Consider the following 16,646-nt stretch of genomic DNA (forward strand, 5'->3'; position numbering starts at 1 on the left):
TTACTCTTTGTTTATTTGTCATCGAGTATCGAATAGGAACGGTGGCTGACAGAGGCAAAAAAAAAAGAAGGAGGGTTATAAAGTTTGGAATTTAGAAAAAAAGACAAAAGGAATAATTTAAAAATTTTATTAAAAAGTTAACAAAAATTAAAATTTAGGTATTGTTATTATACAAAATTCATTTTTTATAGATATAATAATATTTTTGCTTAATAGATATTTTTGTTAGTATTTACAAAATTCACCAGTATAAATGATAGTGTATTCTTTAAGGTGTCTTTCATCGTAGCGAATATCTAAAGTCGGTCCCAAATTGCATCTATTAGTGTCCCTCTTTCATTGTGTCTTGGCATAGGATTCAATGGTTCCAAAATCTTTAGACCATTAAATAGTCTAGTAACAAAACATGTTTTTTTAAAATTTTTTGATAATTGTTAAATAGTCTTTATTTAATTTTAATTACAACTTAATTATTTATATATTATTTAATTATAAAATTTATTTTTTATTTTATAAATTATTATTTTATCATTCATCTATCATATTTATTGATAATCAAAACTAAAATAATAACAAATTAGATCTTCCATTAATCGTAATAAATATTTTACAATCTTAATCGATCATAATTATATTATTTAATAATTAAATCTATCATCTATTTTATAAATTAGTATTTTATTATTCATCTATTATATTTATTCAATTAGAAACAAAAAATAACAACAAAATAGATCTTTCATTAATTGTGACCTTCATAAATATTTTGGTTATGTGAATCGACGAATTTTTTTGTCCTTAATTCGTTACATCTGTAAAGGCCATAAAAATTGTATTTCTTGGTAATTCAATTGATTGAAATTGTTATATAATAGATTGAATTGCACTATAGAATATAAATTTTTTCTTATTGAATCGATTGGTAGTGTTACCCAATTGATTGAATTTCATAAAGCAATAAGGATATTTTCTTATTCAATCGATTGACATGGTAACACAATCGATTAGTTTTGTAACACAATCGATTGAATTTTGTACGTGATTAAGGGTATTTTCGTATTCAATCAATTGGTGTTGTAATAAAATCGATTGAATTGAGGAGTGCAATACATATTAAGCCGTTATAACTTTTTCGCCACTTTTTTATAAGTTAGTATCTTATTCTTCATCTATTTTATCTTTAAAATTCTATCTTCAATTTTTTAAGTTTTTATTTTGATTTAGATATCATAATCTTATATTTTTCAATACTAATATTAATAATTGGTGAATAATCTATCGTCAATTTGTTTTTTAATTACCCAATTCTACAATTGCAATTGTTTATCAATCATTTGTTCATAATTTTTGTTTATCGTTTATTCATCTCCTTACTATCTAATTTTTCTTAATTGTTTATCCATCTCCTCAATATCCAATTTTCTAGAGAATTATATTCCAATTGTTAATCAATATAAAACACATTACTCTAAAGAATGGTAGAAAATTAAAAAAATTCTACGTAAGGATTAAAATCATCTGACATAAAGTTTTCTGACTTTCTTAGGGTCTATTTGAAAAGTTTTAAAAGTAACTTTTTTGAGCTTTTGACTTATGAAAAGTAGTAGTATTAATGTCTGGTGTAATTTTCAAAACCAAATTGCAGCTTTCTAAGAAGCTATTTAGGAGGTTATAGAGAAGTAAAAAAAAATGACTTCTCTCATAATACTACTACTTTTTATCACATTTTTATAAAATAAGTACTTTTAGAACTAAAAACTCAAACACAAAATAACTTATTTATAAACTACTTTTAATATAACAATTTATTATTTAAGCTATTTTTTAAAAAAAAAAACTTAATTAAACTGTTTACCTAAATTAGACTTTAGTCTACTTTTGACTAACCGTTAACTAGTCTAGACTAACACATTCAATTGACCAACAACTCATCAATGGTCGCTCAACATTGATAAAATCTCTAGTCGACTGACCTTTAAAATTAGATGAAAATTTATTGTTTTCATGTGAAGTTGATAGTTAAAGATAATTAAATAATAATTTAATTAAATTTATTAAATTATTTAATAATTTTAAACTATTAAATTTATACTAAAAATTATTAAATAATAATTTAGTTAAATATATCAAATTATTTAACCGTTTTTAACTAATAATAAGATTAGATTTGAGTTGATAACTGCACCTGGTTTTCATAGATTTAAAAAGTAAAAACAGTTAAACCTGCAAACCAAACCAAGCACGGTTCGACCAAACTTGCACAGTTACACTGCACATTGTCGGAGAAACATGGGTTCGCGTTTTCTCATTTCCTATTTGCTAACCTTCCGTTTATCATAGTACATTATATGACGAAAATTCCCCGCCTTAATTTGCAATTACTAAAAAATTTCAACCTGTGTCAAAGAAATCTCAGTGACCCCAAATTGCAATGGAATCTTCCAAATTCTAGGGTTTCTTTTTTAAAATTTTAAACAAGATAAATCTATTAGATTAGAATCGATTAAATTACCCGTCCCCCTCTGTTCAAGCGCGATTTTGCACTGGGTTTGGCCAACAGAATCAATGGGTCGCTCTCGCGGGAATTTTCACCACGCCGATGAGGACCCAAGCCAAAGGTTCGATTTTAATTTTTAATTTTGAAATTTTTTCGTTACTATTGCACTTCCGTTATCTGCAGTTAGTGCTCAAAGGTTTTGCTTATATATGGTTGTAAATGTAATTCAAGTCCACCGATTGAATAATTGAATTTGTTCCCCTGAATGTTCATCCGAAGTTTCAGTGAAAAGCTGCTGTCATTTCAACTGTAAAGCTGAATTCTTTTGAGTTTTGACCCTTGGTTTTAGCATATTTCCTCTTTTTGTTTCTATTGGGCGTGTAGGTCAAGGAGAAAAAAGAATGCTGCCAGTGGAGAAAATTTAGAGCCTGGAGCTGCTGGTAAGATTTTTCACTATCTTGTACTCTTTCAGTAAATGTCAATTGCACAACACTAAGAAACTGAATTTAGATGGAGTTGTATAAGAAAGTTATAGAATCATTGCAGTTCACTCCTCAGCTCCTCAGCTTATGGAAAGTCTCTGAACTAGAAAATAACGAACCTTTTTAGTTTTGGAGTGAAAAAATGAAGGAAGATTGCTATAGCAGTGATAGATTGACAGTTACTTAGAGCTCTAGTTGTGCATTTATTGATTGTTTATTCATGGCTGGTCATATGTTAAGATAATTTCACTGGCATGTATGTGATACCAACAGGGCAGGGAGCAAGTGAAGGGAAGAGAGCTTTGTATCACTGTAATTATTGTAATAAAGATATTACAGGGAAAATCCGCATCAAGTGTGCTATGTGCCCTGATTTTGACCTATGTATAGAATGTTTTTCTGTTGGAGCTGAGGTGACACCGCATAAAAGCAGTCACCCTTACAGGGTTATGGTCAGTGACAGTTTTTATTCGAATTTATTCTTTCAAACTACCTAATTAGTTATAGAATTTTTGTTAGAGAAGCTGGGTGTTTCCTTTCCTGTTAGCTTATCTATCTAAAGAGTCAAGACAATTACAGGGTTAAGTTAAACAGAATCTTATTCATAAACTGTTCTGTTATCGTATTGGAATATCCATCACATATTTGAAAGATTTTAAGTAATTAAAACTGTACTACCATACTGTTAATTAAACCACTGTTCATTCCTCGAAGATGATGTGTTTTAATACAATTCACTTTTGACAGGATAATTTATCTTTCCCTCTTATTTGTGCTGACTGGAATGCAGATGATGAAATTCTGCTTCTAGAGGTATTGTCTTCAAACTTATTTATTAGGAGTGATGACTAGTGCTTAGAAAATATAGATCTTAGTAAATTCCATTTTGTCCAGCAATACATCTCTTATTTATATATGATCTTTGCTGCAATAATTTGTTGATTCTAGGGCATTGAAATGTATGGCTTGGGAAACTGGGCAGAAGTTGCTGAGCATGTTGGGACAAAGAACAAAGAATCATGCATAGAACACTATAGGAATATATATTTGAACTCCCCGTTCTTTCCTCTTCCGGTATGATAGGGCATCAAATGAAGCTGCAAGCAGTGCTTCTTTTATATTATATCTATTTATATTAACTATCATTCCTATAATGCTATTTTAAATCCTGCCCTTTTTTATTTACTAGGACATGTCTCATGTTGTTGGGAAAAACAAAAAAGAACTTCTTGCCATGGCGAAAGGACAGGGTGAGGACAAGAAAGGTTTGTAACAATCATAATATTCTGTTACAGTTACAGATTAGGCATGCCTCACTGGTAACTTATTTTGGATGACATGAGTTAACCTTTAACATAACATCTTATTGTATCTGGCTATCTGCAATTTATTTGTACTTGTGCCTGAAGGCATCAGTGCTGCAGCTTGCTGTAAGATTAATGTTTTTTTTTTATTGATAATTTCTTATAATCACGTTATTGTCTGTGTAATTGGCACAGGAATTTCCATGGCAGATGGTCTTAAGGAAGAATCTACGTTTTCTCCTTCTAGAGTCAAGTAAGGCTATTATTTTCTATATGCACTTTTATCTTGCCATCTTCTGTACCAAACTTTTTAATGTCTATTCATTGATTCAGGGTTGAAGATTCCCATAAAGCTGGTTCCTCTGGCCCCAATCAGAAGGCCTCAAATTCAGCCCGTGGAAAAGACGGCCTTGGTGTAGTTAAATTGGAAGGTGAGAAACATTTGGAATAATATCTGTAGTGCTTTTTTCTATAACAAAAAATTACTATTCGTATAAGCTAAAACAGGAGGAAGGATATCACATATATAACTGTTTTTGCATAATTTGGAAGCCATTGCAATATATTAACATTTGAGGAAGTGTAGCGATTTTTCTGTTGCTAGAATATCTAGGGATAAAATTTTGTGTATGCCAAACTAGGATTTAAGGTGATCGGCTTCTTGCATGAAACTCATCACTAGTCACTGCTTTGTCTTTTCCTCACTGGCATTAGCTTGCATATCCACATGTATATTCTCTGAGGAAAATCACACCATTATTTATGTTCTGTCTAAATTCTTGTTCCTTTGTCACTGGCAGATTCTCAAGTAGACAGGAATTTTGGTGGAAAGAAACCAAATTCCTCAGGAAATGAAGGTCCTTCATTGGTAGAATCCAGTGGTTATAATTCAAAAAGACAGGAATTTGATCCGGAATATGATAATGATGCTGAACAACTACTTGCTGAAATGGAATTTAAGGACGCTGACACCGACGATGAGAGAGAGATAAAACTACGTGTCTTACGTATCTATGCAAAAAGGTGAACTGAAACATTAAGAGCACCAATGTTAGCATGGTATTGCATTATGTACTGCCATCCTTAAATTGAAATGTGTTTCAGGCTTGATGAAAGAAAGCGTAGAAAGGATTTCATTCTTGAAAGAAATTTGTTATACCCAAATTCATTCGAGAAGGATTTAACACCTGAGGAGAAGGCGATATGTAGGAGATATGACATTTTCATGCGCTTTCATAAAAAGGAAGAGCACGAGGAATTGCTTCGGACAGTTATTTCTGAACATAGAACTCTTAAAAGACTTCAAGATCTCAAGGTTTGAGATACGGTTGACATTAGATTAATATGTGCATTCTTTCTTTCTTTCTTTCTTCTTTCCCTGAGGGTGAGTCTTGGTGCACCAGCAAGTTTGTTGCCCTGTGATCGCCAGCCTCTCCATTTGTAGGATTAGGCTGTGTACATCTACCCTCCCTAAACTCCACCAAGTGAGAGCCTTATACACTGAGCTGCCGAATTTTTATTCTCTCTTGAAATTCGAAATTCTTTTGGCATCTTGTATTTGAATTGTTATCACTTGAAGGGATTAGGAAAATTTTCATGCAAAGCACTCTGGTTAGTCCATGTTTTGAGTGTTCTTCGGTTCTTGCATTCATCTAAATGGAAGCCTCTTGGTTTGCCAAACCTAGTACTAGTACTAGTACACTTATGATTATAACCAATGCTTCTTTATGCCATTGCAGATAATGTAATCTGCATATTTCATGCACAAATAAAACAATTCTATGTGGCACTGCAGGAAGCACGGGCTGCTGGTTGCCGTAATGCAGCTGAAGCTGAAAGGTATCTGTTAAATAAGAGAAGAAGGGAAGCTGATGAAAGTGCACGTAGGGTAAAAGAAAGTGCTCAGGGTGGCCCAAGCAATCAGGGGGTTCCAAATGCATTAATGTCTCCAGACTCCGCTGGCAAGGATATGAGTGGCAGGCCTGCAGGACCTGCTACTTCAAGCTCTGTCAATGAAATGGATGTGACAGGATACTATGGGGCTGATTTACTTTCTGAACCTGTAAGCATGCATTCTCTTTGGTATTGGTTGATACTTCTATAAATGATTTGCTGCCTGGTATCGTTATGAATTTCGTTGTTTAAATTTCTTGTGTTCTTCGTGATCATGTTATGTTGTGTCTTCTTAAGGGAATTTTTTTTTTTACAACAAGCATATGTGCTGTGGGCTGCATTTCATGGATGAACTCCATGTATAAACTTACAAATGGAGCTCTTCTATGAAATTTTACCCCACATTTATATTCTCAAACCAAACACACCAAGAGCAGAAGCGGATGCTGGTGGAAATTTTGATTATGAATTTCTGATACTTAATTACTTACATTCTTTCCCTCTAGGTTATGAGGGAGGTTTATGAACTTACTATTGATTGATTTAATGAGATCAATATAAACTATTATCCTATGAACAAAAGATAAGAATAAACAAATTTATACACTTTTTTGAAGAAAAAGACAAATAGGTCCCTAACTTTTTAATTCGAAGATACATAAGTCACTGGCTAATTGAAAATACAAAAACGTCCCTGATATTTTAAAATACGAGACATTTAAGTCCCTCCGTCCAAAATATATAAGGACAAATCGGTCCCTCGGAGGGACATAGATGTCTCGTGTTTTAGAAAGTGAGGGACGTTTTTGTATTCTTAATTAGTCCAGGACTTATTTGTCTTCGAGATAAAAAGTCCCGGACCTATTTGTTGTTTATTCCTTGAAAAGGTTAAAATTCTTTTGTTTTTGTATGGTAATTACTTTTTTTAATCTTTCAAATTAACAAATTGTTTCTTCATTTCTCTTCCTGCACAGGAGAAACGCTTGTGCTGTGAACTAAGGTTGCCACCAGCCTTATATCTGAAGATGCAAGAGCAGCTATCTCTACAAATACTTAGTGGCACCATCTCTGCAAAATCTGATGCTCATCAATTGTTCAAGATGGATGCTATCAAAATTGACAGGGTCTATGATATGCTCATAAAAAAGGGTATTGCTTCACCTTGAGACACTAGTCTAGTCTCCCCATTAATTTGAAATAAATTGAGGTTGTTGTATAATTAATTTTATTCTGTATCCATACATAAATATTTGTAGGAATTTTGAGGTGTTGTATCAACTATCAAGCTCTAGTATGGACATAGGAATATGAAAGATGGACCTATACACACTTCAAAGGGTCCATGGGACACTGCATGTGCTCCTATCTTATTGCATACGCACTAGAATTTAGAGGTGGGAGTTAAATTTTTGGGAAATTAAAACTCTAGACTCATGTCAAACCAATGTTTGTAGTCTAGACCATCTCACAATTCCGAACAAAACACTAGTTTGCTAACGTGAGACTTTGAAATTTTGTTCGATCAAAGTTGTCTACTTTTAAATTTTTAATGCAGTCGGTCATTGTATATGTCATACGATATTTAATAATACTTTTAAATTTTTAATGATATCTTGAACATTTATTGTTCTTTAATTTTTCCGCAATCAATATTTTTGAAGTCATCATGAGTAGCAATTGATTCATAGATTTATTTAAAATAATTTTTATATCCACCTTAGTCCTTACTCCTTAGACCTTAAAAATGCATATAACTTGCTGCGTAAAGTCGTAAACTAATATTGCGTGTATCTTTAAAAGATTAAATAGTTCATAGTCAAATAATTATGGGTAAATTGTCAAAAATATTTTCAACAGTTTTTGTCATTAACAATTAAAAAATAAGTGACAAACGACCTTGTTATTTAACAAAGGATTTATGGATTTAATCCGTATTTTTATGAAAACATTTTTGTAGGAAAATTCAGTCTCTAAAGTCTTTTCTCATTTAAAAAAAAAAAAGACATTCACAAAAAAGACAGATTTATTTGTCAATAAAATTATCAAATTTTAAATTTTAAGGATGAAAAAAAAAATTATATTTTCAAAATCTAGTCTCTAAAAAGTCTCTCAAAAAGTTACATTTAATTATTTTTATCATATTTTTAAATATTTTAAAGATGTTTTTATTGTTTTAATCTTTAAATATCTTTGAAGGGTTTACTCAATAATTAATTTTTAAGAATTTAGCAGTTTGGTATTTTTGGAGTAAAGTACCAATCTGGTCATCTTCTTTTTCTAGAATGACAACACGACTCTTGACAAAAAAAAGGTCCACTTCAGCTCATGTTTCTTATTTTCGTGAGACAACACGATTTGACGTAAAAAAAAAAAATAGATCCATGATAAATAAGTTCCTAACCAATTTGACGTCAAAACGACGTCATTTTATTTGAATGAATAAGGACAAATAAATCCTTGACCAATTTAGATTTAGAGACAAATGAATCCTTGTACACTCCATGTTGGCATTTAACGTCCAACTCGATATGTTAACATAACATATTACCGACTTCTGTTAATAAATAACAGTGGTACTGATAAAAGGACCACGTTGTCTCACAAAGACCAGAGACATGGCCAAAGTAAACCTCTTAGTCAAGGGTCGCATTGTCATTTTAGAAAAAGGACAGAGTGAAGTTGGTACTTTACTCTAGATAGTTGTTATACTCACGAGTAAGAATATGAAGAACCAATTGTGAAGTTCACAAACTATAGGGGAAGATGAGGAACACATTTAAAACACAAAGAAGGAAGTACATAGTCTAACTATTTTCTCCAATATCAATCCCTTGAGATTTGTAAAAGAGATTTCAGCCACATCAATAACCGGACAAGAACTTGTAAACTTTTCAGATAAAACACTATAAGATTGACTGATGCTCAAAATCGAATTAAAATTACATAGATTACTCGGGATAACTTTATAGGTATGCAGGTTCAAATGATATGTGCTATCTATTAATTAACCATATGGCCAAAAGCATTAATTCTAACATATAATTATATATAATCCCTATAGATTATAGAATGTAAATTATATAATCCCTATAGATTACAGAACGTTTTATCTACTAAAACTAAAAGGACTCTCAACCCAAAACACTAGCTATACACTACCAATTATCCTTATGTTAGACACCAGAAAATCATTACCCTCAGCATATATAAACTAACCCCAGGACTTCATTTCGATTTTATATACAAGGTGCTTCCACCTTAAGCTATAATCGATTGGAGACCAAAGAATTATCATTTAGCTATATTAGATATTCATGCAACTTGCTTCTGCTGCATCAAGTTTTTGTTCTGCAGAATCAAAATGTTGTTCCTTCAACATCAAATCTCCCTCATTGTTCTTTTCAACTTTGTCACCGCCGTCATCATTTTTTTCTGTGTCACCGTGAGAGACATCCTTTTCATTGTCAATGGTATCGAGTGCCTTCTTACCATCACCATCAATGTTGTCAGTTTCACCGTCACAACCACCGTCACCAGAGTCAATATCCTCGTCTTCATCGATGGCAGCTAGTGGCTTCCCCAAAGTTACCACTCCCTTCATACTTTCCAGTTCGGGTGCTTCCAAACCGGATAATTCTTGCTCAACCTTTGGAGCAACTTCAACTTTGGGAATCGATGATGACTTACTTTCTAATATAGCAGAACAACCGGACACAGATCCGTCTACCACAGCAGAATTAGCCGACAGCCCAACACGAGAACTAACATTTGAAGGTAAATGGCTGCAAATGTTAGGCTTTCCAGCTATATCAACCCACCTGTTATCAACCCAATCTCGCGAAATCCGAATGTCCTTCTTCTGGACTGTTAGGAGCCTTTCTTCACCTGCAGAGAAAACCATAACAACAATGATACAGATGCGTAACCCAAAGAAAACCTGATTCAAAAACTCGGGACTGTTCATTGGTGAACCACAGAACAATAGTACAAATAACAAGGAAAAAAAAAATGAATATAGACATCCTACCAGGTGTATAAACTTGAAGAGTTCCTACTCCACCAACATCAATGGCAGTTATAACACCTTCCCACCATCCATCACTCCACCAGGCATCCACTGCAGTTCCAATCTCAAAAGCATGATCTGTAGTATCTTTTGGTGGGAATGGTCGCACAGTTAAGCGGCCTGAACACCGCATACCCAGTTTGTCAGGAGCTGCTACTCTAGTTGCAGGGATCCATTCCTACATGAATTATACAGTTATGAAAACCATAATCTTACACATGACATAAGAATAGGCACGACTATAAACAAATTCATGAAATTAATGAGCTCAACCAGTGCAAAGCCCAAAAATCTAAAAACTAGCCCTACTATTCCTTCGGTCATCGAACATATCCAGAGTACACACACACAAATAAACAGAGGAAATCTAACCTCTAGCTTGTCTACGTCGTCTGCATCCATAAGATCATTGTACTGGACCTTCAGTTGCCTCTGAGATGCACTCAAAATTTTACACCTGAACCAGCATCCTCTAATGCCACTATCTTGACAGAGAAACTCGACCTTATCATCGACATTAAAAGACAACTGATGCTGAGGCTTAGGTCCAACAAACTTGATACCCATTGTTTTCCTTGAAAGTGTTAATTTCAAACTTGGGAATTTTTGTTCACTCTTTTTCAGAGCAGAGTTTTGCAGACTAGAAGAACCGTTTTCAAGTACTTGATATCCCTTAGGAATTTTGCCCCTCTTATTGCTCGACCTTAGAGGATTGTCTTGAGCGAAGTCCTCATCATCTTCTGTGTCCAATTTATGACTCTTGGCTTTTCGCTTGGAAACAATAGGATCACCCAGAAAAGAGAGCACAGATTGGTTACTATATCCGCGCAGCTTAGTGAGTGTGAAGGGCTTAAGTTTATTGTTTTTGAACTGCCGAGAGCATATATGGATCTCCGATAATGAGGAATGTAGAATAGCAGACACGCATTTCTCATAATGCTTAGGGGTCAAAACTATTGCAGGGCCATTGACACACTCAGCACTGATCACTTGAACATGAGGTGTTATGAAAACCTCTCCCTCTTGCAGATTCAGCTGTGGAACCACGTTCTTAACTTCCCGACCATGGTGAAACCACCGTACCTTAACCTTTTTTTGTTTCTTCTTGTCTTCATACATATCTTCCAGGTAACCTAGATAGTGGTTTTCTTCCTCAGCCATAATATATACAAACGAATGAACCTGAAACAGGAAGAAATTTCTTGAGAATGAGACGCTTAACCCACTCTTCCTCCCCAAGAAACAGACAAGGATAGAAAAGAAGTGTGTGAAATAACTAAGATATACAACATAAATGATTTTCTTACATAAATGGTTGTCCCATTCCTACAAAATCCTGGGTAGTGCTTCAGCTGTTTAGCACAATACCAAGCAACGCCCGACCATTCAATATCTGAACTCTGGAATCTCAATTTCCTTGACATCTGCAGGCAATTAAACAGATCATATCAAGATAGAAAGAAACAATAAACAGACAAACTCGATCAACTGGTTGATTCTATACCAGTTTGTCGGGTAAAGTTTTTTGATGAGCACTGTTTCCAAGCTTGAGAGATTCTAAAGCTTGTGCTGCATCATCCAGCTCAATACCTGTCACACAAACATCTGAGTTTGGTTAGAATATTTCTCCATATCGTTAATAAAAACCAGCATCAGAAATGGCCCAAAGAATTTTAGATAAAAGACCAACAAAAACAACTGCACTTACATACTGGGATTGTGCAGTATGTATAAGGGACTAAATCTTCATCAAAGGAATGTCCTCATACATCATTACATTTCAAACGTAAACTGGTTTCTAAATGAATCTATAATGAAATGATACAAGGCCACACCAACATGAAGTATCATTTTCATCATTACTACATAGTCAACAACAAACCGGTGCCCTATCGTAAAATTGTTCATTACATAAAAAACAACAGCAGCAAAGCCTTGTCCCACTAGGTGGGGTCGGCTTGTTCATTACATAAACATAAATAATTTTCCTTTTTATAACAAGATTGTTCATAGTGGTTAGGAAACAAAATAAGACATCAATCAGTCAAATCAATATATTAATTGTCTTGATAGATCCACATAATTCAAGAAAAGGAAAATTTCCAAGTTATCAAAGGATACCTTGCCATCTCAAATTAATTCAGTCTCCAATCTATAAGAAATGAGGAAACAAAAAGGGCTGACACCACTGTGGGCAAATTAGATTTACTCATCTGTACCCATAGAAGCATAGACCTTGCTCCCGACAACTAGACCCCATGGTCATTAGACAACAACCTTATTGAAAGATACAGCATCAAATCTTTCTTGCCAGATTGATTCATGCTTTAGGCCAAAGTAAAAGATAATTTAAAAAAAAATTAAGCACACAAGACTCACAAAATAGTAGTGCTTGGGAAGCATCAAAATTACAGATCCATATCCATAAAAGCAGAGAGGCTCTGTCGTACAACTAGAATCTAGACAACGCCGCAACAGATCACACCGATCTTAAGGCTTTATTCTTAAACAAAAGGAACTAAAATTTAAAAAAAAAAAATTGATAAAACATGGGAATAAAATCAGAACTGCTCGACCGAGAGACTAACAAATTTAAAAAATCACAAAACCTAGCAGTGATGGAAAGGCAATGGAATCAGTCAACAAATTAAACAATACCCATTTCTGTATACAGCGAAAATCCAGTCACTGAATTCCGAGACATCTCGCTGTCACAACTCACTATCCTTTGTTAGTGCAACGGCCTTGATTATATCGGAGAGGCAAAGGAACAGAGAAGCATGGTAAGACGAAGTTGTCAACTTCTTGTAGCACCCGGACAAGAGAGGGAGATAGACGGTTTGGTGAAGGAGCACGCTCCAAGTGAGCTAACACTCGTGACTTAAATGTATTTGGCAGAACGAAATTCACCGCCAAGACCGCTTTAAAGTAGCACATTAATGGGCGTCGAAAGGGACAAAATATCAATAAAAAACTAGTATTTTCCTATGCGCAAAGGGTTCACAGTCTTGATAGTTTTATTATAAATATTAAATTGCGCACACTCCTTAGAAGGAAGTAACTCACTGTAAGGGAACAACTTATCCTATGGACGAATAGTTGCTTCTTTTCCTTTCTGTAGCAACTTAAAAGTGAATTCATACGTCATATTATGAATTCACGTGACATGCATGCAAACGTTCAGTGAGTAGTGGACAAAGGTTAGACGAGATATCTTTGTATTCAGATGTCTTATAATATATTGATCTGAGTAGTTTCTAAACCCTAGAACCAGCTTATTATTCTTAACGTTAGTTCCGCCAAGAAGCTGATGCCTTTTCTACCTGATCTGCCTCATAGAGATAAACGGTGATGCTTTAAACCTTTGACAAAACTCAGAATTAACACAACGAAAATGATACGACTTTCCCTTCCTTTCAAACTTCACAAAGACTGCTCCATCATAAGTCATACCCTCAAGAAACAGGCCCCCGGGGGAGGAGAGGTAACGAATATACGACTCTTAAATTAATAGATAAACACGAATAACAAACCAATAACAGGTAATCTCACAATTATTCACGTCCATGAATACAATAACTAGGGGCCACCAAATGGTGCATGGTGACTTTTACTCATCATCTATAACATAGAAGTTCAAATTCAAATAGAAAATTTATAAACTTAAAAAAATTGCACTCAAGATCATAAATAAAACATTTGGATGCAGCACTATTCCAAACTTCCAATGCAACCATCACAAACTACTTAAACTTTGCTGCACGTTGTTGAGAGCCATGAATATCTACGACTCCACGTAAATACGATCTATAACAAGCTACATGAACATGACACACAAGACATTAACTCTATAATTCATACAGCAAGCATGACCATATTCCTTGAAAGGTAAATTCATATGAAAGGATGATTACTCGACGAATAAAAGGAATCCAGATAGCATTCTGATGAAACTACAAGAGAAAGGTCTAGGACCAACCTTAAAAAAAAGAATCAACGAAGCCTTATCCGGCTCGGCATACACATCATACTTCATGATGAGAATCCAAGAGCCACAGAAGCCATGCACACGATAATTCAATTCAGAGAATACATCCAACCATACATAATCTGAAGCTCTAAACACAGAAATCATACAAGGCCTAAATTACATACAGAATATGCAACACAAATGGAAGTGTTACCTGAATCAGGTGCATGGTTCCTGGAAACCAAACAAGTAAGCCACTCAACGACCTCTCGCCTCGCCCGCCATTTACAAGCGTTGATGGAATGTGCGGATCCATAAGTCTGCAAGAAATGGTCAGGGACAACATACATCATGTGCCTCACACTCCTCTCAGTCCCCACAACAGCAAGAACCGAATTCCCCAACGAATCCTTCAAGTAGAAGTGAATCACACGGTTCCCACGCTCATGGCATATAATCCTCTCCTCCCATGTTAAAAAAGCAGGAGCATCCACCCCAGACATTCTCAACAAACAACCTCAAAAAAAAAGGGATATGTCAAACTGGTAATAGGGCTGTTCCTCAACCAAACCAAAATTGAGTTCAGGAATAGAAAACCCTAGGCCTAAAATACCGTCCTCAAACTCAAACCATTAATGAACAAGAAACAAAAGCAACCGACACCTACACCAGCATAACAAAAAAACAAAATCCAAAAGAAAACAAACCAAGCCGCAAATAAAAGGCTGAAAATCAGGATTCAACAATGAAGATTCAAAACAAGAGCGAGGATTAAGAGTATGTGCGCGCCGTCCGAAGAACCGGAACTCAAGTCAAACAATGAACCATGCCCCACCTAAGCTTGAACCAAAAACAAAGAAAGAGCGAGTTCAAGCGGAAAATAAGGACAGAAATAATGGCTAAGCTGCATTCATCGTACTGTGTGACCTGAACTGGTACGAGGTTCATGTCAGGAGATGATGCTGGTGAGGAACTATGATGTGTGAGGGTTGAAGAGAATGCGGGAAAATAAGAGGGACCCAAAGAGGGGTAAGGAAGAAAAAGGTTAAAAAAGCAAACTTTAGGGAGAAAGGAAGAAAGGGTTTGAGGGTTTTGTTAGGTTGAAGCGTTTTGTGAGGGAATGAGGAGGTTTTGGAGCGGAAGAATGGAAGAAGACCAATGTGAGAAAAAGGGTTGTTTTGCTGCAGGGAGCTCCACTGCAGACTCAGTGATGGAGCCAAGGGCATTTTGGGAAATCCATAAAACCAAATGTTCATTTTACTCATTTTTCATCATCATGCTGACTCATTCATTCATCACTGTTTCATAGAACCAACATATCACTCAAATAAAATTCACCTTAAGCCTTTGAAATTATCTTCTTCTTTTTTTTTTAATTTTAGTCCATTGTCTGTCAATATAAAATATTCGAATTAATACTTAGATTGATCTTTTAAGTAATATTCCTATCTTAATCTGTTTTTTAAAATTTTAATTTATTCAATTTAATTTAATAATTTATTATTCGTATTAATTATTGGCCTTGTTTTTATCATAAAGTCATTAATGAGGTATTAAGATAAATCGACAACTATCTTATTAAATTTTTTCATCATTATGTAAAATGATAATTGAAATTTTTTTATTTATTTTTTGAATTCTTTAAAATTTTAATCTTAATTTTTCTTAAGGATTTTAAACGCTAGCAAATTGAAATAAATGTTCAATTATCACGTTAACAAGTCGTTAAAAAGTTTACCGTAGCAGTTATTAATTTATTTCGGCATACTATTAGGATTCAGTTTGGAGAAACAGTTTAATTAATTTTTTTTTTAAAAAAATAACTTAAATAATAAATGATTATATTAAAAGTAACTTATAAATAAGTTATTTTGTATTTGAGTTTTTAGCTTTAAAAGTACTTATTTTATAGAAATATAATAAAAAATAAAAGTATTATAAGAGAAGTCATTTTTTTAACTTTTGTATAAGCTCCTAAACAACTTCTTAAAAAGTCGCAATTTGGTTTTGAAAATTGTATCCTCCCAAAGAAGCACAGTAACTTGATTACTTGACTGCCTGTTCCAATGTCACCTCGTTCTATCTATCTTCCATCCGTTACCTTGTTCTTCTTGCCATTGGGGTTTCAATCTTTCTATAATTTCCTGCGATCGAGCTAGTTTAACATCCTTATTAAATTGAAGCATGATGCTGCTATTTTGCTCGGCGCATTTCTTAGGGATTTTCCCTTAGTCAAGTAAAGGACCAGGTACTTTAGTACAGAAGTATTAATATTACTACTTTTCATAAATTAAAAGTTAAAAAAAATTACTTTTAAAATTTTTCAAATGGGTCCTAATAATTTTGTGACAAAAATAAAATTAAAGACTAACGTAAGTCATGAATACTAAATTAGAGGGTTCAATTAAATAAATTGACATTTTGAATATCAAAT

The 16,646-nt window shown here is 33.9% G+C and overlaps 2 protein-coding genes across 5 annotated transcripts; one reads left to right on the plus strand and one right to left on the minus strand.

The window, feature by feature from the left end:
* LOC107638713 (transcriptional adapter ADA2b) lies at nt 2,242-7,782 on the plus strand. 2 transcript variants are annotated; one of them, XM_021120634.1, is made up of 13 exons: nt 2,242-2,618; nt 2,882-2,937; nt 3,253-3,431; nt 3,727-3,792; nt 3,928-4,053; nt 4,169-4,244; nt 4,479-4,536; nt 4,617-4,714; nt 5,084-5,306; nt 5,388-5,598; nt 6,079-6,345; nt 7,151-7,325; nt 7,433-7,782. In XM_021120634.1, exons 1-13 carry the CDS (start codon nt 2,566-2,568, stop codon nt 7,477-7,479), a joined length of 1,635 nt encoding a protein of 544 aa, XP_020976293.1. In that variant the 5' UTR covers nt 2,242-2,565; the 3' UTR covers nt 7,480-7,782. The 2 variants fall into 2 exon arrangements, with proteins under 2 accessions (XP_020976293.1, XP_016197560.1); XM_016342074.2 differs by having other exon boundaries at nt 2,243-2,618; nt 7,151-7,782.
* Nucleotides 9,149-14,752, minus strand: LOC107638714. 3 transcript variants are annotated; one of them, XM_016342076.2, is made up of 6 exons: nt 14,427-14,752; nt 11,747-11,832; nt 11,550-11,666; nt 10,615-11,424; nt 10,204-10,420; nt 9,149-10,061 (listed from the first exon to the last, which is right to left on the minus strand). In XM_016342076.2, exons 1-6 carry the CDS (start codon nt 14,713-14,715, stop codon nt 9,481-9,483), a joined length of 2,100 nt encoding a protein of 699 aa, XP_016197562.1. In that variant the 5' UTR covers nt 14,716-14,752; the 3' UTR covers nt 9,149-9,480. The 3 variants fall into 3 exon arrangements, with proteins under 3 accessions (XP_016197562.1, XP_020976294.1, XP_020976295.1); XM_021120635.1 differs by having other exon boundaries at nt 11,747-11,847; nt 14,427-14,749; XM_021120636.1 differs by lacking the exon at nt 14,427-14,752 and adding an exon at nt 12,901-13,113.

This window comes from Arachis ipaensis, chromosome B04, assembly GCF_000816755.2.
Source record: "Arachis ipaensis cultivar K30076 chromosome B04, Araip1.1, whole genome shotgun sequence".
NCBI classification, from domain to species: domain Eukaryota; kingdom Viridiplantae; phylum Streptophyta; class Magnoliopsida; order Fabales; family Fabaceae; genus Arachis; species Arachis ipaensis.

Coding starts and splice junctions, on each gene's coding strand:
- LOC107638713 (XM_021120634.1), top strand. CDS start 2,566: ATGGGTCGCTCTCGCGGGAATTTTCACCACGCCGATGAGGACCCAAGC. Junction 3,793..3,927: donor ATGAAATTCTGCTTCTAGAG/GTATTGTCTTCA, acceptor TGTTGATTCTAG/GGCATTGAAATGTATGGCTT. Junction 4,054..4,168: donor CCCCGTTCTTTCCTCTTCCG/GTATGATAGGGC, acceptor TTTATTTACTAG/GACATGTCTCATGTTGTTGG.
- LOC107638714 (XM_021120635.1), bottom strand. CDS start 14,715: ATGTCTGGGGTGGATGCTCCTGCTTTTTTAACATGGGAGGAGAGGATT. Junction 11,667..11,746: donor AAACTTTACCCGACAAACTG/GTATAGAATCAA, acceptor AATTGCCTGCAG/ATGTCAAGGAAATTGAGATT. Junction 10,421..10,614: donor ACGACGTAGACAAGCTAGAG/GTTAGATTTCCT, acceptor TAATTCATGTAG/GAATGGATCCCTGCAACTAG.